General features: G+C 41.1%; 2 protein-coding genes across 5 annotated transcripts in view; both read left to right on the top strand.

Annotated features, from left to right (window-relative positions):
- LOC113159398 (spectrin beta chain, non-erythrocytic 1-like) overlaps positions 1–11,756 on the top strand; it is an 87,158-nt gene extending 75,402 nt beyond the window's left edge. For 2 of the 4 annotated variants that reach the window (XM_026356060.1, XM_026356059.1), the window contains 10 exons: positions 2,384–2,541; positions 2,728–2,882; positions 3,283–3,366; positions 3,471–3,667; positions 3,745–3,845; positions 3,931–3,985; positions 8,035–8,237; positions 8,368–8,541; positions 8,685–8,727; positions 8,953–11,756. In XM_026356060.1, coding sequence (XP_026211845.1) covers positions 2,384–2,541; positions 2,728–2,882; positions 3,283–3,366; positions 3,471–3,667; positions 3,745–3,845; positions 3,931–3,985; positions 8,035–8,237; positions 8,368–8,541; positions 8,685–8,727; positions 8,953–9,162 — 1,380 coding nt within the window. In that variant the 3' untranslated portion in view covers positions 9,163–11,756. Of the gene's footprint in view, positions 1–2,383; positions 2,542–2,727; positions 2,883–3,282; positions 3,367–3,470; positions 3,668–3,744; positions 3,846–3,930; positions 3,986–8,034; positions 8,238–8,367; positions 8,542–8,684; positions 8,728–8,952 lie in introns of those variants that run through there. The other 2 variants (XR_003298621.1, XR_003298620.1) reach the window with 1 other exon arrangement.
- A 5,931-nt stretch (positions 11,757–17,687) lies between these two features.
- The window catches only part of LOC113158450 (echinoderm microtubule-associated protein-like 6), a 40,182-nt gene continuing 32,039 nt past the window's right edge, over positions 17,688–25,830 (top strand). The window contains exons 1-6 of the mRNA XM_026354361.1: positions 17,688–17,827; positions 18,380–18,539; positions 20,225–20,323; positions 20,406–20,474; positions 20,562–20,747; positions 23,545–23,680. Of these exons, the coding sequence (XP_026210146.1) occupies positions 17,688–17,827; positions 18,380–18,539; positions 20,225–20,323; positions 20,406–20,474; positions 20,562–20,747; positions 23,545–23,680 (790 nt within the window). The remainder of the gene's footprint in view (positions 17,828–18,379; positions 18,540–20,224; positions 20,324–20,405; positions 20,475–20,561; positions 20,748–23,544; positions 23,681–25,830) is intronic.

Below are 25,830 nucleotides of genomic sequence, written 5' to 3' on the forward strand. Positions count from 1 at the left end.
CAGAGATAATAAAGCCGATGTCTGTAAAGACTAACATGAGATACTTGGCCACACAAACACTGGTTTACTGTATATATTCACTGTCACTGAGGTTTATTACTGTTTATCTCATTCAAAAGTGAATGTAGCTGCAGATTTGAACACAATAAAATCATACAGGGCATGGTCAAAAAACTGTAAGCACCATGACAATGATCTGCACATTAGTGTTGATCCTCACTGGGAACTCGCTAGTCCACATTTTCAGGATCTACACAGGTTAATATCTTAGAAATTATTTATCAGCTCCATATGATGTTACACTTGATTTTTAAAGTAGAGACCTCTTATGTTAGAGAACAAACTGATTGTTCAGCAAGTTGAATTACAAAAGTTTTAAGAGTTTGCACAAGCAGACACAGATTTATGTCTAGTTGAAAACATGTTAGTGAATTTATAGTTTGCACAAATGGGAATGGAGTTCACATTCTGTCTGAATTAACCTCAAGTCGGTCGACGATTTGTTTACTGGTCCGATTGTTTCATGTTAAAGGTTTAAGAGTTTTGAAGTTGTTGAGAGGCGAGTGTGGAGTCCCAGGTATTAAAACTCTGTGGAGTTGTTAAGTCCTTAATGTCTTAATGAAAGAACAAGTGTTTTGTCTGATTTGTTTAACTGGGTTCCCTTTGTGTAGTTTTAGGACAAACTGATCACATTCATGCACGTTCACAAACTTTAAAGTGCCGCTAGATATTATGTACAGTATTACTGGATTTGACCTCAGTACGATGATGACATGCCACATCTTCCTGTCTCCTGACAGCCATAGACAACTGCTGATGTTAATAAGCACTGAGTGTATCTCGTGGCGTTGTGTTTTGACCATTCCCTGTATGTCCGTTTTCCTGCTTATCTCCTCCGTCCACCCAGAAGAGAAAGGGAGAGGTGAGACTCCGTTTACCAAAAACATTGGCTTTGCATCAGTGTTCATTTTGGCTGCAGTTTTAGACTTTCTTTCAACCCTAAGACTAAAATGTGGATGATTTTTCTGACATTTTAGTCATATTCATGCAGTTTAGTTGTGGCCTAATGTTATTCACAGACCTGGGATTTGCAAATACTTGTGGGATTTATTTTCATCATTCTGAGATTACTGCGTGGGTGGACATCTGCATAGCACACAAACTCAACACAAATGTAATGTTTCCGATTAATAACTAACCAGAATGTCCACCCACCCGGTCTTCTCAGGAGGTGAAAGCAAATGCTACCAGTAGTTTGCAAATGCAGTTCAGGTCTAGTGAAGCTGGAAGCTGAGGTCTAGCTGTGCTCAAAAACATTGAAGATGCATTTGTGAGATCTCATGGCTTCACAGGGTGCAGATGAATGTTTTTGTTCGCATTTGCTTCAGTGTAGTTGCTTGTTAGCTGGCAAAGTATCACTGCTTTCAGTCCTCTGCAGCCATGTTCCCATCCAGTACTGCAGCGTAGAGGAAATTCTTTTTTAAATGCAGTCAACCAGACCTGACACAAACATTAGCTTTGTGTTTAAAATACACAGAAGAAAGTATGAGTGATGTTAGAAATACAAAAACCATTCACAGTGTTCACAACTGTTAGCAGGGACACTCACTAGCTCACTTAGCCCCTGTAGTACAAGCTAACATCAACTTAATATGACTACTGGATATTTACAATAACTCCTGACACTAAAATCTACTTACTAGTAGTTTTAATAGTTGTTGTTGAAGACGCTGGAACAGAAACTAGCTCAGTTAGCAGAGTTCAGCAGAACTCGTAGTGTTGGTGATACGACGCAGAAATATGAAGACAAATACTACAAGATGTTTTTTATCTTGATAAGATAAAAAAATAAGATGTGATGTAAATGTGAAAAAGCTGATGGTGAAACTCGTTTAAAGCTCGTATACAGGTGTAATAAGTGAATGGAAGCATACACCTGGTGGGAGCAGTTTGTGGAAACACCTGAGTCAACAAGGAAACAGCATCCACTGAAACAATCCAGTGTTGCAGCCAGTGACGTTACACTGAGAGCTCAAATGGTACCAGTGACTTCAGCTGTGACCCCCCCCCCACTCGCTGGGTGCTTCTGCAGTCTGCACGTGTCAGTGTTTGTTGTTCGCTATGATCCTGTCTCTGGACCTGGACCTGTACAAACCTCCACTGAGAACAACAACAGCTACAAACCTGCAGATTATAATAAAATAATTCTCAGATGTTCCAACAGGATGAAGCCTGCTCTCCGTAGACTCTACGATCAGTAATAATACTGCGCGTTCTGTATCACGGAGCTCTTATTTAAGTGAATCAGGTTAAACCACTTACTAGTGCCCGGCCCCCGTCTCTTTGGTCTGAATCCTGCTGTGTGTCGTCTCATCCTCCTCAGGTCCTGGAGGCCTGGAAGAACCTGCTGGAGGCCGTGGAGGGTCGCAGAATGAAGCTGGTGGACACCGGGGACAAGTTCCGCTTCTTCAGCATGGTGCGCGACCTGATGCTGTGGATGGAGGATGTCATCCGTCTGATCGAGGCCCAGGAGAAGCCCAGGTAAGGACGTTTTAGGACGTCACCTTACAGTCCCAGTATGTACATGAAAACATCTGTAATCATCTGTAAAAATGTGTTTTATGCTCATTTATGAACCAATTTCTAGTATTAACTGTATTGTTTCATACATCACGTGAGTATTTCTTCTTCTTTAACCTTTTTTTGTGTGTTTTTGTTTGTTTTCAGAGACGTGTCGTCAGTGGAGCTGCTGATGAACAACCACCAGGGCATCAAGGCGGAGATCGACGCCCGCAACGACAGCTTCACGGCCTGCATCGAGCTGGGCAAGGCCCTGCTGGCCAGGAAGCACTACGCTTCAGAGGAGGTGGAGACGCCTTCGTGTAGAGCACAACACTTTATCAGACTCTGAAGTGTTTTAAACTAGATTAATTCTAGTTATTTAATTTTAATTTAAAATTTTTAATTAATTAAGTCTACTGAATACACTTAGTGGATTTTACTATTTCAGAGCTACAAATCCTCACATCACATCAGAATTAAACTCATGGAGACATGTCAATATATGATTATACTGATTTTAAAAAACTGAATTTGTCATCCATATCACAAATGTTAGTTCCAGTCAAATGCAGCTTTGTTTTATCTTCTTCACTTTTTGTTTTATAGATTTTAACAGTTTCCTGTTTTTATCATTGAGTTTGTTTTGTACAGTGAGAATTAGCTCTTACTGCCATTTAGAAAAACATTTTAACCTTTTTAAAAATATTTTCTCTCCTGCAGATAAAGAAAGGTTGTTACAGTTGACGGACAAGAGGAAAGACATGATTGATAAGTGGGAGGACAGATGGGAGTGGCTTAGACTGGGTACGACTGTGTATTCTCAGTGTATTATTTAATCAGGGCAAATCATCTGAGAACTGAATCAGCTGAATTCACAGGGTCTAATGTGGAGATTTGTGTTTGTTCAGTTCTGGAGGTGCACCAGTTCTCCAGGGATGCAGGTGTGGCCGAGGCGTGGTTGCTGGGGCAGGAGCCCTACCTGTCCAGCAGGGAGATCGGCCAGAGCGTGGACGAGGTGGAGAAACTCATCAAACGCCACGAGGCCTTTGAGAAGTCAGCCGCCACTTGGGAGGAACGTTTCTCTGCGCTGGAAAGGTTGACCACGGTGAGACACTCAAGGACATTCACACACTGGAGATGAGGTAAAGTGTAAAGATGCTGACAGAGTGTTTGTGTGTCTAGATGGAGTTACTGGAAGTGAGAAGAAGGCAAGAGGAGGAAGAAAGAAAGAGACAACCCCCATCCACGGAGGCTCAGCCAGCAGATGCTGCAGCACAGCAGAAGTGAGTGTGTTTGTGTATTGAGTGTGTAATGTTGGCTCACTCTTATTCCAGTGTCTAACTCCTTCTAAACTTGGTGTGTTTGCAGAGCGGGTGAGCCAGTGTCTCAGAACGGTCTGCCATCTGATCAGGAGTCGCCCAGGGTTAGTTACCGTTCTCCAGCCTACCAGAAATACAGCAGCACCCTGCAGAGCCGCAGGACCACCACCACACCCTGACAAAAGACACACATTCACGCTAAATATAACCACACACTCCAAAACACACAAGGAACATCTCAAAAAACACACAACACGCTTAATATAAACCCTTATACAGAAATATCAGTGACTCTTTACCAGCTGTGTTGTATCCCTCCTTCTCATCTACTCATTAATATTCCTGAATTTAGCACATCTGCAGCATTTACTGTTTGCTCCTTCTTCTCACCGATTAACCCTTATTTTATAAGTGTAATACGTTTAGCTTCCAAAGTGGCCTCTGTGTCCACCTTCCTTTTCAGTACCAATTAGGTTTAGTAAGAAGAAGCAGAACAGAAAGAACCACAACCCTACAGAAAGAACTGTGAGGAGTCTAAATAATCGAAATTGTCCATAAACAGGAAACCTCAAGGAAGTTCTTGTTAGTTTTTCCTAAATGTGTGACATTCCTTTTTGTACTGTACTTGGTCAATTAAATTAAAGTAGCCATTACACAAAAGAACAACTTGAAGAACTTGTAAAATGGTGCTCTTTAACCTAAACTGACCAAACACAGTAGTGGAGGGAACATGAATGAAAAAATCTAAACCCTCATTTGGTGTTTGACTGTTTGAATAGTTTAGTGTGGGACCACAAAACACACATAAACTGTAAATACACACAAAACCATCCACACCTGTGTTTTCATCCATTCCTCCCCTCGTTTTTCTTTCCCTCCTCCTTCCTTTCCTCTCTCTCAGCTCGACACTCCTGTTGTCCTCTCCCCTCAACTATTAATGTTTCTGCTAGTTTACGTCATCATTTATAAACTCACACTGTGGAATATGAACTCCTGAGAAGACATCCATTAAATATATTCCTCAGCAGACAGCTTAACATCCAAAGTGAGGTTTTGAATCCACACCCATGTTTTCTAGGCACTTATGATGTTTTATTAGATTTATTCTCTAATGTAAACCCTGGTGTCATCAGCATATTATGAAAAGAACTACAAATACAGTAAGAAGACACAGAAATGTTAAAACACTACATCTTTTCAAACAGATTCAGATTTAGATGAGTCATGTCTTACTCTTACTGTCTTAAAATAAAATACTTAAAGCTCTTAAAGTTATAGTTTAATCGTTAACTCTTCCCATCGGCAACAACTCTACACATTAACCCAATAACTAATGTTCTGATTTCCTATTGTTCCATTATTCATATCATTTATTTACTACTGCACTGTAATTTTAAAACGTTAACACTGTAATTAATTGTAGAAATAGTATATCTACCTGTACCAGATACATCTACATCCCACAGTTCATAATCACCATCTTAATATAGCTCCTCACAGAGCGCAGTATGTGTACCAGCAACAGCACCATGTTTTCCATCACATGTGACATCCTGACAACAGTCCATGTAAAATGTAAAGTACAATTCAGATAATAGTACATTTATTCTTGGAAAACAGGTCATTTACACGTTTGCTGTGAAAATCTATTTAAAAAGTATGACAAAATTAACTCAGTATTGTTGACAATGTGGGGATACTATGAAAAGGTTCTTAAATCGAAATAATCATAACATTATTGTTCTTATATGACTGTAAAAATGGGCTTAATTTGACAACATTTATCTTCAGATTTGCCCCGTCTCTGCACTTTTGATGTAGTTAACTATAATTTAATAAAAACAAACCAAACAAAAATGATTAATGCACAATTAAATATATATTTTTGATATGTTGTCATTAATATTGTGACTTCTCACAATTTGTATTTTTAGAAGCTCATTCCAAAGAAAGAAAGATTGTTTCCGTACTGTCTCTACACATAACTATTCTAGATAATAACGACATGTACATGAATTTACCATAGCTTCATGTAAAACTATTTCTTCAAACATTAAAACATGTCGCACTGTGTGTGTGCACATCTGTATCTGCTCCTCCCCCAGTTTTCCATCCCTGACCTTTCATTATATTTATTCAGTTCTGTCCCTGCAGCATTGTTTGGATTATTGTTGTTTTCATGGTTCATTGTTGTCATTTCTTCAGTTTTCCTCATGTTTTCTGTTGCATGTCCGTCCATTCCCGAACTAACACACATTCCCCAATAAACCCTGTCAGAATCAGTCAGTGCACTGCGACGTGTTCTGGTTTGTCTGTCCATGTGTTTCACATGACTTCTCTTCATATACAGAGGTAGTGCTAATGTTTTGTTGTGTATGCAGTCATCATCAGCATTTCAGTTGAGTTTTCTTTCATATTATGCTCCTTCATCCCATGTTCTTCACCAGTTTTCATCCTGGGGCTTTTTTAAAACAATTACATTTGTATTAATTGAAATGGTAGGCTGGCTTCAGCGGTGTGGATCGACATCAACAAATGAAAGGAAAGTTCAAATAATTATGCACAGAACTAAAGTAATTGCAGCTGTTATGAGAATAAGAGTGCAGGTTTTTCATGTTATAAAAGTTCTTGTGTATGTATTAAACTGTGGTTCTAAATTCAGTGTAAAGCTGGACAGACTCTGCAAAGTCTGGTTTTAAATCTACATAGGTTTATTTACAACTGTTCTGATCTGATTTGTGGGCATTTAGACCGTATGTCCATAGATAACATTTATTCTCTAATGTAAACCATGGTGTCATCAGCATATTAAAACATACTGCAGAAGAAAAAGGGGAAAAACATAAAGAGATAAAAGGACAGTTTGGGTGTCTACAGTCTATGAAGTATCTCAATAATTGTGGTCTTGAGTTTTATATCAGGGTTCAACCACCACCAAGCTGCAACAAACGCATTTTCAGCTGTCAGGGCAAGTTTTCACAAGTCTTTATTAAGCTTTAAGTAAAAGCTCCTTGGTCTAGCCCTCGCCACACTAAAAGCTCCCAGGATCGGTGCAGGTCTTGCAGTCCTTCTGTTAAAGCTCCCAGGATTGGTCCAGCCCCTGAACTGTTCTCAAAAAGAGTGTCCACCATTCGTCCAGCCCACGAAGAGCTCAGTAACGGGGTAATAAGCATCCGGTTGGAGTGGGTGTGGTGTGGAAAAATAAATCTGTTTTGATACTAGGCCACCTGCATTCTCCCCTCACCAATAATAATGTCCAGTAATGATTTCCAAGCAATTTTGTGGATAATTGTTTGAGATTTATCTTGTGCTTTTGTTCTTCACCTTCTTTTCACCTGCTAGCTTCTCCCTCTTCCTGTTTTCTTCATGTTGTCCACCATCTTGTATGTGATGAAGTGGTGTTGTGATTTATTGTGCATGTCCTAAAATAACGGTAATCAGTGCATGCATCAGACCATTTTGGCTATTTGTGCTGTTAATACACAGTGCAGGTGTTTTTAATCAGTACTAGAATCCAGCTGAGCTCACACAATTAAAATGCTAATAAAAGCCTTAAATGCATTAAAAAGGCTGTTGTAGCTAAAATCAGTGATTTAGAGACTCAAGCAAGACAAAACAGAACAGAACAGAACTTTTAAATTGACTTTCACATATTAGAGTTGGGATTTCATTCAGCGTCATACCGTGTAGTTGGGTTTCAGGCGCTCAGGCAGTAAAGTACGTTTTTACCTTTACAGCTACATTTTAGAAATGTGGTGGTTTCAGCAGTTCTGACTTGGTCTCTTTTGGTTCTTAGTTTAGTTTGTTGAAGTAAGTATAAGTTCATTTGTTTGCATGCTGCTGAGTTTTGCTTGGTTTTATTCTTAATCATAGATTATATCACTTCTTTTATTATTTCTTTCAGAGAAGTTTTGCAGTTGTCAGAACAGAACATTGGTTTTATATCTTCTAGTTTTAAAAGCACAAACCTTGATTAATGAGCGTGGTCTCATTTAGGTTTCAGGTTCGGCTAAATGAAGAGAGTAGAGGTGTCTACACAGCCTGTAATCCTGCTCTGCTCTGCTCTGCATACTGGAGCTCTAATAACTCTGATTTACAGCTTCAGTAAACAGAAGAGTTGTCCTCTGACTGTCGTCTCTCGTCTTTTTACCAGGATAACGTTGAAGGGGTTGAGGTGGTGAACGGGGTGTCGGAGCCCAGCCCTGCAGGATCTCCTGGGGCATCTCGCAAGGGCAAGGCCAGCCAGGCAGCAACCCTGCCGCTCAAAACCCAGCAGGATGCTCCCAAATCCCAGCTGGAGGGCATCCTGCACCGCAAACACGAGTGGGAGGGTCACAACAAGAAGGCTTCAAGCAGGTAGGAATCTGTTGGTTAATGTTGTGTCATTTCAGAAGTCTGGTTCCATGGTGATTGTCTTTATTCTTTACTTCTATAACGTTCAAACAAAGGCTTTTGCAAACTTATTAATCTTGTTATGTCCCTGCAGGTCGTGGCACAATGTGTACTGTGTGATCAATCAGCAGGAGATGGGTTTCTATAAGGATCAGAAGAGCGCCAGTCAGGGAATTCCCTACCACAGCGAGATTCCCATCAGCCTGAAGGACGCTGTCTGTGAGGTGGCGTTGGACTACAAGAAGAAGAAACACGTCTTCAAGCTCAAGTGAGTGTTGTAGTGCACACTGCTGACTTATTGTTGTTGAAAATAAAAAAGCTTGAAGGTTAAATATAATTGTCATCGCGGGTGATTATGAGTCCTGTCGATATTCTCTGATGATGATTTGTTGCATCCTCTGCGTTCCTCAGGATTACTGACGGGAATGAGTATCTCTTCCAAGCCAAAGATGATGTAAGTTTCAAAAAATCCAGTCACCTTACATTATTTCTCTTTCACAATATCATAGAAACTTCTACTTAAATAATCATCTTACTGTATTTGTGGTCAGCCACATGTGGAGGCAGCTCAGTGAACAGCTCTGATTGACAGCTGTAATATCCTGAAATAACCCGTCAGTAAGAAACTGTTACCACCAGCTGTTCACCTCCTCCCTCTCTGCTTCTCTCCGTCCTCCAGGAGGAGATGAACACGTGGATCTCGGCCATCACAGCGGCCATATCGGGCGACAAGACGGAGGTCACGCCCAGCAGCCATAGCACGCCTGCCCCCGGCGCACGCGCTCAGACGCTGCCGGCCTCCGTGGCCACGGCGGCAGCCGAGTCGAGCCCTGGCAAACGAGAGAAAGACAAGGAGAAACGCTTCAGTCTGTTCAGCAAGAAGAAATAGACGCTCCTCCTTCCCTCATCCTCCTCTTCCCTCCTCTTTCTCCTCCCCACTCCGGTGCTGTTTGAGGTCGCTCCTCGTCACCAGTCAATCTTTGGTCAGATGTCCGTGTCAGTTGACCAAATTTTTGATTTAGAGTCAACTCGTAGCAACTGATGCTGTCCTCACTTCAAACTAAATAAGTCGTTGTGTAATAAATGTGACTCAGTGTATTTGAATTGAATGTCATAACATCAGAGGATAAAAGTGTCATTTAATAAGGATAATGATGTTTTTAATAACATTTTAGCTCATTGAACGATCTGGACAGCATCAGCTTTAGCAGCTGCTGAGTCAAATGAAATCTCAAACAGCCTTCTCTTCTCTTACTTCTTCTTCCTCTTCCTCTTCTTCTTCCTCTTCCTCTCAAAGCGTGACTCCAGCATGCAAGCTCCGAGCCAAAAACTCTCCACTCTGTGCCTATCAACCGTCCGGTCTGGCTCAGAGCTCCAGTACAGCTACAACACACCACCTGTATATCCTGTTCGGTTTTTGTAAGATAAGGAGCAGGTGAAACGAGTAAAAACAGATCTGATGGAAGGAAACTAAATAAAGGGGGGGTTTGCAAACGCTTAAGGCAGCTGCTGTCATCAAAACTAAAACCAGAGTTTACGGCTGAACGATGTAGAGGAGTTACCAGAATATTCCACTTTAGTAATCTATTAGTAGAATTTGTGTTTCCGTCTCCTGCCGTTTTCTTTTTCTCCTCTGCTTTCTCATCGTCCCGGCTTTCGTCGACTACTGCGTTTGGGTGTGTGTTCACGCTCCCGGCCGTCTGTTCTTTGGGAAGTTGTAGGTAGTTCCTGTCAGGGTCCAGCCTCAGTTTTTTGCGAGGCCTTGTCTTTGCAAGATGACGTGTATCCCTCTGTAGTGGGAAAACTGAGACCACACCGGGCAAACCTCTAATTACACACTCACATGTTTGTAGTTGAGCTACATGAATGTACAAAACTGTGTTGTAAAGAGCAGAAAACGCACCTGTAGTACTAAACATCACCCTGAGCGCATTCTTCAGGAAATGAAACAGCATTTTGTGCACTGAATACTAATACGTGTCTATTAGTTAACCAACTATACCACGCTAATAGTAAGTAAATAATCAGCATTGACTTAGGTTAATTTGGGTGCTGTCTAATTCCTGCAGCATCACAGGAAGACAACAGAACAGAGTGGCTGTAATTCAGAGCGTTACCCTGTGGTGCTCTGAACTGTATGTATAACTTGTGTATAACAAACTGTTAAAAAATAAATCTGGGTTCATTTACCTTATTATTATTACTACTACTCCTAATAAGACTTACCAACCGTAATAGCTTCATTCGAGTATAACTTTGTTAACCTGGAAACCTAACGACATGTACACTTCACTGATGTGAATGAAGGAGCCGTGAGCTCGGCACAGCTCAACTCGATGGGTGAATAAAAAAAGACCAGTAAGAATTTTGTTAACTCAAACTTTAAATCATCCATGAACGTTCTTTTTCTACTCTTGACGTCTTTGAAACCTTTACTTCTGCCCTTAGTTATATGGAACCTGTTTTTGTTTCCTCCAGTATGTATTTTCTGTTCCACGGTTAAGCTACTGTATGTCTAAGGTTTATTTAGTCCGACAAGAATGGAGACATAAATGTACTATAAAATAAAATAACTTTAAGCATCGCTGTTAAGTTGGTTCTAAAACACATTTCCTGGAAGTGAGTATGGTGTTGCAGAATAATGGTCGCTTGCTTGTTGGCTTCAGCACTCCATCGTTATGATTTCAGAACTTTTCGTACCAATGATCTCACAGTGAAAACCTGCGGAAGTTCCTTAATGAACAAAGTTAGAAGAACACTGCGCTGTCATCATCATTTTAATGTGAAACAGACTCCTCACACTGTTCTTCTTCTTTAAATCGCGTTCTCGGATCCAAACCTGAAATCCAGTTGACGTTTAAAACGTCTCAGCTGGTGCAGAGACCATGTGTCTGAACGACTGGATGGATTTCAGCCTGTGAGAGTCTTTGTTTAACTGAGAAAATGCATCATTCTACCCTGAAGCAGACGTATTCTATGTTTCTAGCATGTTTCCACATTAATGACCGTCAGAAAAGTGAGTTTAGCCTCAAATCCAGACTCTGCGTTTAAATCCTGCTTTATCTAATTGTTCAGTTTTGTCATTAATGAACTTCAGTATGAAAACAGCAGGAATGAGCCCAGAAGTATAGAGGGTGGGTGGGGGTGTGGCTCCACAGCTGGTGGGGGGTTGGTGTTGTTGGGTGATTGGCTCTGAAATTGTTCCTTTTTTTATTTTGTGTTTATTTCTATTTGCTACCTTCTCTGGCGATTTGGTAAATATAGTGTGCATTCCTGTCGCTGTAACCATAGTAACAAGGTATTTCTTCATATTGCACAATCAACAATGCCACGATGGGGGTGGGCAGGTAGGGGTTTGTAGGTGAGATGGTCGGTCAGTGTGAAGTGGACCAGGGGTCACTGCTTGTTGGATCTGCACCCGTAGACTTCTCCCCATCTCTGTTACATATGTGCAAAAAGCCATTAAAATGCTTTTAAAACGGACTCTGTCTTCTGTTGTGTGTGAAGTCAGTAGATGATGCACAGACCTCAGACCTGCCTTCATCCTTCATATGTTATTTATAATAAAATCTACGACTCATCCAAACCTTCGAACCAGATAGAGTAATTCAAGCTCCTCGTTTTAAACTCCGTTTTCAGCAGGTTCTGACGATTTGTACCAGTTTTCTGCTAAATGCTGTTTGGATTTATTACGTGTGTCTAACAGCTCATGTCCTAGTAGCTAAAGTACATTTAGTTTTCTACTTAATTACAGATTTCTGTTTTACCTCTATTTACATTTTCTGCTACTTTTACTCCACTACGTTGATTTTAGACCACACTGGTTATTACTTCATGTTCGTAGGCTCAGAAAAATAGTTCAGCACTAGAATCGAGTCAGAACGTGTTTGGTGAACTGACCCTTTAATTCCTGAATGAGTTTGTTACAGAGCATCAAACCTCATCAAAGCTGTTACTTCAAATAACGTGTGTGTGTGTGTGTGTGTGTGTGTGTGTGTGTGTGTGTGTGTGTTAGTGCGGTTGTTACGAACTCTGTGCAGATAGTGTTTAATTAGACACACACACTTACTTAAATCTGCTATAATCAATATTTGAGTGAATATCAATGTGAAAAGAGGACGATCGGCTCAGTCTTCAACAGAACTCTACACTGTCAGCCCAGTGTTTTATGTCCAGACCATAACTTCTGGAGCCCATCACCAACGACAGATCTGCCTCTTAAAACTCTTCATCGCTCTTCTGTTTTGATGGAGAAGCTTCGACTGAAGCTTTGACAGACAACTGTCTTTCTGTGTTTTGTCCACAAGATGGCACAAAGTGCTGCTGAGAATCATCATCATCTGCAGTAATTTCTCACAATGACTTTTAGACAAACAAAGTCATTCATGTTTTCTCTGTGTAAAGTTAATCAAACTAAAATATTTGGATTCACTCTCATGCTGAGTCACCAAACTGCTGGTTTCTTCTTCTTCTTCTAACCTTTAACTGCAGCCGTCTCCAGCTGATTGTTTTCAGGTGGTTTCTCTCTTCGACCTCTCAGCAGGTGAAATCCATGTCCGCTGTTTGACTTGTCTCAAGTGTAAAACCTCCTCTTTCGGGACCAGTCAGACACCTCCCTGATGGGACTGCGTGATGGAGAGAATCTAGACGTCTGAAGCACACAACTGTTTTTGATCAGTTTAAGGACAGATATCAGAAAGGAACATATTAATATAAGAGACTCCAGTGTTCTGGTTATGCCTACAGGATGATTAGGGAAACAACTGCTGATGTGTTACACACACACAGAAGGAGTTCCTCTCAGCTATTAATAGAAGCTGCCCTGATTTCACCACCTGCTAAAAATAAACTCACCTCCACTGATTTTATACTACGCTGCTTGTTGTTTATTCAGCTTCCTGTGAGCTGTAATGAGCCTCGTGGACTGTAGCAGTGAGAAGGTCAGAGGTCGCAGCATGTCAGTAAGGTGGGAAGGTGTTTTTGTCACAAACACAGAAAGAGCCTGTTCATTTATTGAAATTCATTTACAGTAGTTGTTGGAGGATGTGTGCTCCTTCTTTAATTGGAACTATTAAAGTAATCGTGTGTGTGTGTGTGTGTGTGTGTGTGTGTGTGTGTGTGTGTTCATTTCCAATTATCTCCTCTGATGAATGATTCCCAGATTGCCTGCTTTCACTCAGATCTTCCCGCTGGCAGCAGCCGCCTCTCTGCGCCTCCTCTCCTGCAGATGAAGCTTTGATCTGCAGGAAGCAGACGCTGCGTTCACGTTCTCGCTCGCTACAGTTTTCGTTCGGACGATTTGTCACTTGTCCCCGTAAACGCTCGGTCTGTGAGAGGAGGCAGCACATCACACTGTAATTCAGAAAAATCTCATTCGGTTAGGTTGAATATTCCCAATGATGCAGCGGTCACTCGTCAGGTTGGTTCCCTGACAGAGGACGCTTGTCATTCTTTATACAAACTGTGTAATCACTGACTGGATTATGTTCTGATGCAGCGTAATTACCAACCATGATAGTAACCAAGCTGTCTGAGTGCTGAAGCACAACCATACAAAAGGAAAATCTGTTCATTCATGCTTTCTGCTCGCCGTCACACACTTCATATGTAGATTCAGTGAATTAAATACAGTAGCATGCTTCAGTACTTTATTCAGTAGAGTCTCTGGACAGGTTGACCCCAAACAACAAACCACTGCCAAACCTTTGTACTCCTATAAAATGTAGATAGTTTCTTAAAAAGAAGGTTTCTGACTCTACTTCCTGCTGTTTAAAGGAGCAATCTGCATAATTACTTCATTAAATAAACAGAAATCATATATTTACTGTATTTTATCCTTAACTAAAGCTTCTTACATCACAGTCTCAGCTACAGCCTCCCTCTGTCTCTCCCTCCAGGTGAATCATTTATAAATCACATTATCACTGCTCTACACTGTTTTGGCTCACACACACCAGTCTATTGTTAGCAGCTAGTGAAATGAGTGCAGCTTCTATAAATAACCAACAGGGACTCCGCCTGAGTGTGTGTGTGTGTGTGTGTGTGTGTGACCTGCTGGTGTGGTTTCAATAAACAGATGGCAGTTTTTCCCAAGGACATGTGCAGAGAGCAGAGCAGAGGAAGACAGTGTCGAGCATTTCAAAAGAAAAGAGGAGAGATGAGAAGGAAGAAAAGACGGCGACGAGCTGTTCGACGAGAGCAGGGACTCAAACCGGAACTAACACACGTGTGATGATTGTTACTGGACATTTAAAGTCAACAGTATTTGGTAATAACCAGCTACCACAACTCGAGAGCTGATCCCTTAGTTCACCTGAGAAATCACTCGTCGTCGTCGTCGTCGTCACACGGTGATAACGTCCAGCATGTGTCATGATCTGCTGCTTGTACCTTCTCTCAGCACGTTAACAACGTCCAGTTTGTCTGACGTTACAGTTTTTTCGTGGTTGTGTTTAGATGCTCACAGTTCTTGGTTAAGGTGGTTTGGCTTAACACAGTGTTTGTACAGCAGCTCACCTATCCCATGACCCCATGACCCCATGACTCTGTTTCCATCACTAATTACAGAATTTCATTCATTCTTAAAATGTGCTGCACTGGAACAAACATCTAATCAGTCAGTGGTTCCCATCCTATAAAATGCATTTGCTGTCTGTAAGCACCTTTTAGTACCTTTGGGGTGGGGGGGGGTGGGCTATATATGAACTATACATGTATCTATCACAGAACATTATGTGTGTGAGTGCAGCTAACATTATGTAATCTGTGTGTTAATGTGTGTGTGTCCTGCACTGAACCAGGTCCATTCAGCGTCTCCATTATCCTCCACTCTTTCACTCGCCCTCCTACACACACAGGACTTCTATCTTCACATGACTTCACATTGATTTCTTTTCTCTCCACAGTTTTTCTTTTCCTTCAGAAATTCAGAAGTAGTCCGAGACCTGGCGTCACTTATATAACTCTATACAGAGGCTCGCTGAAGGTTCTCAGAACGATTAGCTTACGTTAATTACAGCCATTTTAATTTAGTGAAATATTAAACATAACAAAAAAGAGGGGAAGACATCAGTGTGGAGAAGAACAGGACAACCACATCATGTGTCCTGTGCCTCCACCACGAGGCAGTGTTATCATATGGGCATGATCTCAACTCATTAGAGCAGCTTTTCATTTACTGGAGACAAAACCGAGGGCAGAACAAACCCTCAGACAAGCAGCAAGTGAGGATGTCTGCAGTAAAGCAGCTCCAGGGAGGAAACTCACCATTTGTTGTCTGCAGACTTCAGTCAGTCACTGACTGCAAAGGATTCTCGTCCAGGTATTAAAAATGACTTTGTCCCTGAAAATGGAGGCACTTCGCTTAGAATGGCTGTAATCCCTAAATAAATAAATGATTATTATTTTAATTAAATAAAGCTGGACTTGGATCTCATCTTGATTATTTCAAATCCACTGTGGTCATGTATAAAAGCGAAATCATAAAAACTCTGCCACTGTCCAAATACTTCTGGACAGTCTCTGTATATGTGGACATTTTCAAAATAAAAGTACTGACAAGCAAAAATGTGCAGAAACAAAACAAACAAGATAAACGATTTAAAAAGAACCAATAATAGACAATTAGACATGAACACGACTGATGATGATGATGATGGAGTGTCTCCAGGTGTGTGTGTGTGTGTGTGTGTGTGTGTGTGTGTGTGTGTGTGTGTGTGTGTGTGTTTTGTGATGTTTGACCTTGACTCCACAGTTTTCATTTTCTATCCTGTGCCCTTGGCGATGTGGTTGTCATGGAAACCACATCAGCTAGCAGGCTCATTGGCTGGTTGAGGAGGAGAGGAGACGCTGAAGTGTGTGTCGGTGTGTGTGTGTGTGTGTGTGTGTGTGTGTGTGTGTGTGTGTGTGTGTGTGTGTGTGTGCAGAGATCAATGGGGCTTTGTGGCTGACACACCTGTTCTATTGTGTTCTATTGTGTTCTTCTATTTTTTCAGTCACATTTCTGTTCCCAACACTGACCTTTCCTCACACACACACACACACACACACACACACACACACACATTTTTATTCTGTGACTTTTATCTTTTGCAAACCGAACAAACATCTGTTAATGTTGTTGTTTAAGGAACAGAAAGAAAAAGCACAGATCGTATTGGTGCTGATGATGCCGTTAAGCAGTTTGTGTGTTTATAGTTTCTCTTTGTAAAGGTTCAGATTAAAGTTGGTTAAAAATACATTTTTTCTCCTTTAGACTTTTATTCATGTCATATTTTCTCCTGTATGATCAAAATAAATGAGCCTCAAGTGTCAAGAGCACATTTTAAAGACCTGGAAGATAGAACCTGAACTTAACAACGATAACAACAAGTAAAATAGTAAAATAAAAAAATAGTAAAATAATAAAATAATAAAATAGTCAAATAGTAAAATAATAAAATAGTAAAAAAAATAAAATAATAAAATAGACAAAATAGTAAAATAGTAAAATAATAAAATAGTAAAATAATAAAATAGTAAAATAATAAAACGTAAAAAATAAATAATAAATAATAAAATACCAAATAGTAAAATAGAAATCATAAAATATAAAATAAAAAATAAAAATAAAAAAAAAAAAAAAATAGAAATAAAAAAAAAAAAAAAAATAAAAATAGAAATTATAAATATATAGTAAAATTTATAAAATGAAAATAAAACGTAATAATAACATAGTTAAAAAATAAAATAATAAAATGAGAAAAAAGAAAGGAAGGAGCAGTGGAAGAAAGTAAGGTGGGAAAGAAGAGATGAAGAGAGGAGTGAAAGGAAGGGGAAAGAAGTACAAAAAGGAAGGATAAAAGAGGAAGAATAGAAGTACGGAGAAGAGGAATAAGAAGAACGAGGACGAGAGACGGAAGAGAGAAAGGATGAGAAGGAAGAGAGAAGGAAGAGAGCAAGGAGGTAAGAGAGAAGAGAGAAGGAAGAGCGAAGGAAGAGAAGTGGGCGACTAGCGAGGAAATCAGTAGAAGGAAGAGAAGAGGATAGAGAAAGAAGGAGAGGAAAGTGAGGGAAGGAAGAGAACGATGTAGAGCGAATGGATAGGGGCGAGTCGAAGGGAGAAGAGCGAAGGGAAGAGAGCTGAAGGAGAGCGAATAGGAAGGAAAGAGTCGAAGGAAGAGAGAAAGTATAGATGCAGAAGGCATATAGAGAAGAAGAGAGGAAGAGAGAAGGGAAGCGAGAGAAGCGCGAAGGTAGCGAATGAATAGCGAAGATCGAGGAAAGAGAGGAAGAGCGAGAAGGACTAGAGAAGCCGAAGGAAGAGGAAGCGATGAAGAAGAGAGAAGGTAAGGGAATGAAGAGAGAGGAAGAGCGAAGAGAGAAGGAGGAAAGAGAGAAGGAACGAGAGAAGAGAGATAGAAGAGGAGATCAGACATGAGGATAGAGAGACCGGAAGAGGAGAGGAAAGAGAGAAGGAAGATAAAGAGCGAGAACGGGAAGAGAAGACGAAGACGTAGCGAAGAGAGAGAAGGGAAGAAGAGAAGAGAGAGAAAAGAGAGACGTAAGGATAGACGGTGCAGTGGAGCGAGATCTCTGAAGAGGAAGATATAAGAGAGAGATGTAATAGAGAAGAGCGAGAAGGAACGAGCTAAGATGAGAGTAGGAGTAGAATTAAGACTATATACTTATTTCATAATCTAATCTCACATATATACGATAGGAGAGAATGCTCAGAAACGAAATCATACGCTAGAGTAATCTGCAGCCTCATCTCTCATCCTGCTCTCCTTCTTCTCATCTTAATATCCGTCCCTATCCTCATCATCTCATCTCTCTTACTCTACCTCTCTCTATACTATTACTCTCTCCTCTCTCCTTCATTCTATAATTCCTCTCTACTCCTCTTATCTATCCTCCTCTCTCCTCCTTCCTCCTCTCCTTCCTCTCTCCTTCCTCTCTCCTTCCTTCCTCCTCTCTCCTTCCTCTCTCCTCTCCTCCCCTCTCTCTCCTTCCTCTCTCCTTCCTCTCTCCTTCCTCTCTCCTTCCTCTCTCCTCTCTCCTTCCTCCCTCCTCTCTCCTTCCTCCTCTCTCCTTCCTCCTCTCTCCTTCCTCCCCCCCCCCCCCAGCTTGGCGTTGCACCCAGAGCGCTCCCTGGTGGCGACCGGTCAGGTGGGGAAGGATCCTTATGTGTGTGTGTGGGACACCTTCACCGCTCAGACCGTCTCTCTGCTTCATGACGGACACACACACGGCATCGCCTGCCTGGCGTTCAGTGCTGACGGACAGGTGACACCAGCTGATACCGTCTCTACACACTGACTGTTTTTCTTTTTTCACCTTTTTATGGCTGCTGTTTGTTTGTTTGTTTGTTTGTTTGTTTGTTTCCTTCAACCTGTGGCTGTTCAAATGAAACCCAGCTCAGTGTGTCCTCAGAGACCAATCAATAAACTGGGCGTGGGCGGCACTCACAGTTCGTGTCTGCTTCAGTCAGTCTCACCTCAGAAAACCTCCACGAAGTAAAGAAGGAAACCTTAGTCCCATTGGATCTGACTTTTCTTTGTAATTCTTCATTTACAGACATCGACATATTTGTTGGAACCTACAGTTTCCTATCAGAATGAAAGAGAGTGATCTTAGAGTTGTATTGAAATAATCCAACCTGCGACTGTGAACTGTGCTAAACCTGGTTTGAGACTGATGGTAAACAGCCAGCAGCACTTGTTAACATATAAATGAGTAAAGAACCAGATTTCAACTGTCAGAGTCGCAGCTGAGGTAGAAAATAGCTGAAACTCGCTCTGCTAATAAAGTGAAGTCTGATTAATTAAGTGTTCCTCAACTGGCCGACTGTAAAACAAAGATCCAGAAACTGAATCGGGCTGAGTTGTGGCTCCAGAACTGTTGTGTCGGCAGTTTTTGCTTCTGGCTGAGACTTGAGTCACGATGACTTAAGAGGTTTGAGTAAATCAGAGTAAACACAGAATCAATAAAATAATCATAAATCCAACTTAATAATAAATCAAGAGCTCAGGTTCTGGGTGCAGCTGATTTATTATTAATGTGGAGCACAGAGTCTGAACCTGGAGCTCTGTTTTATTCTTTCTGTGCTGCTGCTGCTGCTGCTCAGGAAATTCAGATTCAGAGAGAAGCAGAAGCAAAAACCTGCTCCGTCTGAAGCAGATGTAAAAAGAAAACCTTGAACTGGACGTTTAAATCCAAGTGCTGCAGCTTCACATGAGATGAATGATGCTCCCAGACTGAAACACTACCTGTCTGTTTCATTGATAGATGCACAGGTGTGAGGATTTTGAGGAGAGAAATGATCTTTTATTCAGTTTCTGTCATTAATCACACGTTTCCACTTAACAACAACCAGAGCCAAGAGTCATCAGAAAAACCCACTGTAACTGGTCCGTCTCTGCTCTCACAGTCCTCCAGCTGCAGCCACACTCTGCTAAATGCTCTGCTAACCGCTGTTCACCTAAATCTAAATTCTGATGCTTTTCCTGAATCCTCACAGTCAAAACTAGATTTTTTGTAATTTACTATTGTCTGACCTCATTCACTCAGTAAAGCGGGCGACACTAGTAGTAATAAAGAGTAGTTTGATATATAAAAAGGGCCAAGTAACTAAAGTGGTAGCAGTAACTAAAGTGGTAGCAGTAACTAAAGTGGTAGCAGTAACTAAAGTGGTAGCAGTAACTAAAGTGATGAATGGGAGTTTTAATATGAATTAAATATACTGGTTCATTTGTAGAACTATCCTATTAATATAATTCATAAAAAGTCTAATTGAATCTACACCACCGTCCTTTCACTGTCACAAAGCAGCGGTTGGTGTTTCCTGGTCAGTCACGTGATTTGTCTCTAAACCACATGTTGGACATGATCAGACGGGAGGTTTTCTGTGTGTCCTGTCTGCAGTTCGTTTCCCTTTGTCTCACTCGTTTGTTGCTCTCTCTGCTCTCCAGCGCTTGGCCTCGGTCGGCCTCGATGCCAAGAACACAGTGTGTATCTGGGAGTGGAAGAGAGGGAAGGTCCTGGCTACAGCCACCGGACACTCAGACAGGGTGAGTGTGTGTGTGTGTGTGTGTGTGTGTTACACACAAGCGTTAATATGTTTTTAATGAATATGTTCTTCATGTCCGCCAGATCTTCGACATCTGCTGGGATCCGTTTCAACAGAACCGCCTGGTGAGCTGTGGAGTCAAACACATCAAGGTAACACAGCTCTGATCCGGTAGAGTCACTCACACGAGGACTCGCAGACTGAAGTGGTTTCCAGTAATTCCCAGTTTCCTCTCGTAGTTCTGGTCTCTGTGTGGAAACGCTCTCACTCCAAAGAGGGGGATTTTTGGGAAGACGGGGGACTTGCAGACCATCCTGTGTGTAGCGTCAGCTAAAGATGACGTCACGTACTCTGGAGCCCTGAACGGGGACATTTACGTCTGGAAGGGACTGAACCTGATCCGAACGGTTCAGGCTGCTCACGGGGTGAGTCTCAAACCTGCTGAAGGTTGGATGTCACTGTAAAGCTGCTGTCTGTGAGACAACTGTGGTTAGATTTCAATCAGCCATTTAGTGCTACTACAGTACTACTACAGTACTACTACAGCACTACTACTACAGTACTACTACACTACTACTACAGTACTACTACACTACTACTACAGTACTACTACTAAAGTACTACTACAGTACTACTACAGTACTACTACTACTAAAGTACTACTACACTATTACTACAGTACTACTACAGTACTACTACACTATTACTACAGTACTACTACTAAAGTACTACTACTACTAAAGTACTACTACACTATTACTACAGTACTACTACAGTACTACTACAGTACTACTACACTATTACTACAGTACTACTACTACACTACTACTACAGTACTACTACAGTACTACTACACTACTACTACAGTACTACTACACTACTGCTACAGTACTACTACTACAGTACTACTACAGTACTACTACAGTACTACTACTACACTACTACTACACTACTACTACAGTACTACTACACTACTACTACAGTACTACTACAGTACTACTACAGTACTACTACACTATTACTACAGTACTACTACACTACTACTACAGTACTACTACAGTACTACTACACTATTACTACAGTACTACTACACTATTACTAAAGTACTACTACAGTACTACTACAGTACTACTACAGCACTACTACTACAGTACTACTACTACTAAAGTACTACTACACTATTACTACAGTACTACTACAGTACTACTACACTATTACTACAGTACTACTACTAAAGTACTACTACAGCACTACTACTACAGCACTACTACAGTACTACTACAGCACTACTACTACAGTACTACTACAGTACTACTACAGTACTACTACACTACTACTACTAAAGTACTACTACAGTACTACTACACTACTACTACAGTACTACTACACTACTACTACAGTACTACTACACTACTACTACTAAAGTACTACTACAGTACTACTACACTACTACTTCAGTACTACTACTACAGTACTACTACAGTACTACTACACTACTACTACAGTACTACTACACTACTACTACAGTACTACTACAGTACTACTACACTATTACTACAGTACTACTACACTACTACTACAGTACTACTACTAAAGTACTACTACAGCACTACTACTACAGTACTACTACAGTACTACTACAATACTACTAAAGTACTACTACAGCACTACTACTACAGCACTACTACTACAGTACTACTACAGTACTACTACAGTACTACTACACTATTACTACAGTACTACTACACTACTACTACAGTACTACTACTAAAGTACTACTACAGCACTACTACTACAGTACTACTACAGTACTACTACACTATTACTACAGTACTACTACTAAAGTACTACTACAGCACTACTACTACAGCACTACTACTACAGTATTACTATTGCAGTACTACTACAGTACTACTACAGCACTACTACTACAGCACTACTACTACAGCACTACTACAGTACTACTACTACAGTACTACTACAGTACTACTACACTATTACTACAGTACTACTACTAAAGCACTACTACAGTACTACTACACTATTACTACAGTAATACCACTAAAGTACTACTACAGCACTACTACACTATTACTACAGTAATACCACTAAAGTACTACTACAGCACTACTACTACAGTACTACTACTACAGTACTACTACAGCACTACTACAGTACTACTACTACAGTATTACTATTGCAGTACTACTACAGTACAACTACACTATTACTACAGTACTACTACAGCACTAATACAGTACTACTACACTATTACTACAGTACTACTACAGCACTACTACTACAGTACTACTACAGTACTACTACACTATTACTACAGTACTACTACTAAAGTACTACTACAGCACTACTACTACAGTATTACTATTGCAGTACTACTACAGTACTACTACAGCACTACTACACTATTACTACAGTACTACTACAGTACTACTACAGTACTACTACAGCACTACTACTACAGCACTACTACAGTACTACTACTACAGTACTACTACACTATTACTACAGTACTACTACTAAAGCACTACTACAGTACTACTACACTATTACTACAGTACTACTACTAAAGTACTACTACAGCACTACTACTACAGTACTACTACACTACTACTACACTATTACTACAGTACTACTACTAAAGTACTACTACAGCACTACTACTACAGCACTACTACTACAGCACTACTACAGTACTACTACTACAGCACTACTACTACTACAGTACTACTATTACAGTACTACTACACTATTACTACAGTACTACTACAGTACTACTACAGTACTACTATTACAGTACTACTACAGTGCTACTACACTATTACTACAGTACTACTACTAAAGTACTACTACAGCACTACTACTACAGCACTACTACAGCACTACTACAGTACTACTGCAGTACTACTACACTATTACTACAGTACTCTTACACTATTACTACAGCACTACTACAGCACTACTACTACAGCACTACTACAGTACTACTACTACAGTACTACTACACTATTACTACAGTACTATTACTAAAGTACTACTACAGCACTACTACAGCACTACTACTACAGTACTACTACACTATTACTACAGTACTCTTACACTATTACTACAGTACTACTACAGCACTACTACTACACTACTACTACAGTACTACTACAGTACTAATACTGTATGTACTATGTGTGTGTGTGTGTGTGTGTGCAGGCTGGCATCTTCAGCATGTATTCCTGTGAGGAGGGTTTTGCCACAGGAGGCAGAGACGGCTGCATCCGACTGTGGGATGTGGATTTTAAGCCGATCACTAAGATCGACCTGCGAGAGGCTGAGCAGGGATACAAAGGTACGTGTCAGGTTTCATATGATCAGAGTTCAGTGTTCACTTCATTAGAGGATAACACCTGGTGAAGAACGAGTTCAAATGAGATAAAGGTAAGAACAGTACGGAGACCTGGACCTCACTGACCTGTTAAGGAGCGCTCTGACGGGTTGTTGAAATCTTGTCTTTAACCTGGAGAAACCCACTGAGGTTCAACAATCTCTAGTCTCAAGTCAAACTCCCCCTCATCAGCTCCGTCTGTCTCCTGGAGAAAACAATCAAGAGACAAAGGCTTTTGGAAATCGCCCCGGGCTCTTCTGAATAAGTGCAGAGCAGGTGACTGCTCACCTCGTTTCCGTCTGTCTTCACACAGACGTTTGAAGAAGTTCACCCGTCACCTTCCGTCTCTACTCAGAGTCAGAATGACCTGATTCTCTGTCTCTTTCTGTTCGAGGAGAACTTTTCAGTAGCGAGAGGAGCAGACGTGTGAAAGTTTGTCATGTTCAGCAGGAGAAGGGAACTGACCTGATTTGGTAAAGAACCCAGAGGTGGTGAGTGTCTGAGCTTTGCTGCTTCCTTTAACTCCAGCAGCAGCAGGAGGAGACGTGTTGCTTTAGAAAAGCTCCGGTGTGAACCTTTAAGCCCCCGGCCTCCTTTTTATGTCTCCTCTCTGAAGATTTCTGACGTCTCTGTTCCCAGTCAGAGCTGGGAATCTCCTCGCTTGGAGAAGTTGGAGGCAGTGGAAGGGAAACGCTTTGACCTCTCAAAGGGCTTCAGAGGAAGTTACGATGGATTGACCCCTTCACATGTGTTTTCACACTCTCTCTTCTCTGGAGGTGAGAAATGTTGAGGTTTGTCCTGAACGAGCAGAATGACATGAGGAGAAACCTCCACGTGAAATGACTTTTTCAAATCTCATTTCCTCTGATTTAATAAGGAGACGTTTTCCTCGCTGCTGCCTTCGAGCTCCTCTTAACACTTTTGAGATGACAAATCCAAAATCTCTCCTACGCCTCTCTTACAGCGTGCAACGTTCATCCTGTTTAGGAAAAAAAACACTTTCCCAATTATTTCCAATTTGCCTCAAACTCCTGTGCTATGTGGCTGCGCTGGCCCGTGAACCCCGAGGGAGGAGTTTCTAACACAGTTACAGGAAACATGGCACGCTGAGTCATGCTACCAGCTACAGCAGACGCTCTAATTGGAGGGAGCTGTGCTGCTTATTAACTTTTAGATCCTGGAGAACAGGACTTTGATGATGAGGTTTGCAGGAGGACAAAATCATCTGTTCTCCAGCAGGAAGCAGTCAGGCGAGTTTCACTTAACATCACAACAGCATGTCAGAAAAGAAAAGTGCCACCATGACGAAGCAAATCACTGCTCGCGTCGGGGCTCGTCCGCCTCTAAACCTCGAGTCCAAACACTTTGGGCGGGTTTTACAGGCGTCTCCCTGTCCTCTGAGACGAATCCACAGCTTCTGATGTTGATGAGTCTTTGCTTCTGTATCTAGTAACTTCTGGATCCGTGTGCTGATCGTCTGATGGTGTCTGATCCTGCTTTGGATAAAACTGATCCAGTTTCCAGAGAGCCTTCTCGGTTAGAGCCGTGGTTTCAGAATTACAGTTTGACGTGTTCCACAACAGCTGCAGGTTGATTCACTGAACGAGCTGTGATGAATGGATCAAACCCTCCTTATTAACATCATCTGAACGTGAGCTCCAGTGGATCAAAGTTACAGGATCAATTTTCTTTCTGACTGACTAAAAGTTTTTCACAGTCTGTGAATCCTGAAACTGATTTAAATCTGTGAAACATTCAAAGAAACGATTTATCTTCACCGCTCACACACACTAGATCACTGATCCAGTGACTTCATTCCTTCCCTATCCTCTATCCTGGCTGTAGATCTCAGTGGGACAGTGGAGGTTAGTTTAATGACTCATTATTTATAATTGACTGATATTTCCTGGTCGTTAACTGGAGCTAACGAGCTGCAGGTCGAACCACAAACACCTCCTAATCAATAATCATTGATCTGACTCAGTCTCTCCTTTATTCTTGACGTTCATGTTCCACTTGTATTGACCTCCTCATCACCGCCTTCTCTCTTCATCTGCTCTAAATCTGTTTCTGTCTTTTCTACTTTCTTCGCTTTGATTCACCCTTTTCTTTCT

The sequence above is a fragment of the Anabas testudineus genome, chromosome 15, assembly GCF_900324465.2.
Source record: "Anabas testudineus chromosome 15, fAnaTes1.2, whole genome shotgun sequence".
NCBI lineage: Eukaryota > Metazoa > Chordata > Actinopteri > Anabantiformes > Anabantidae > Anabas > Anabas testudineus.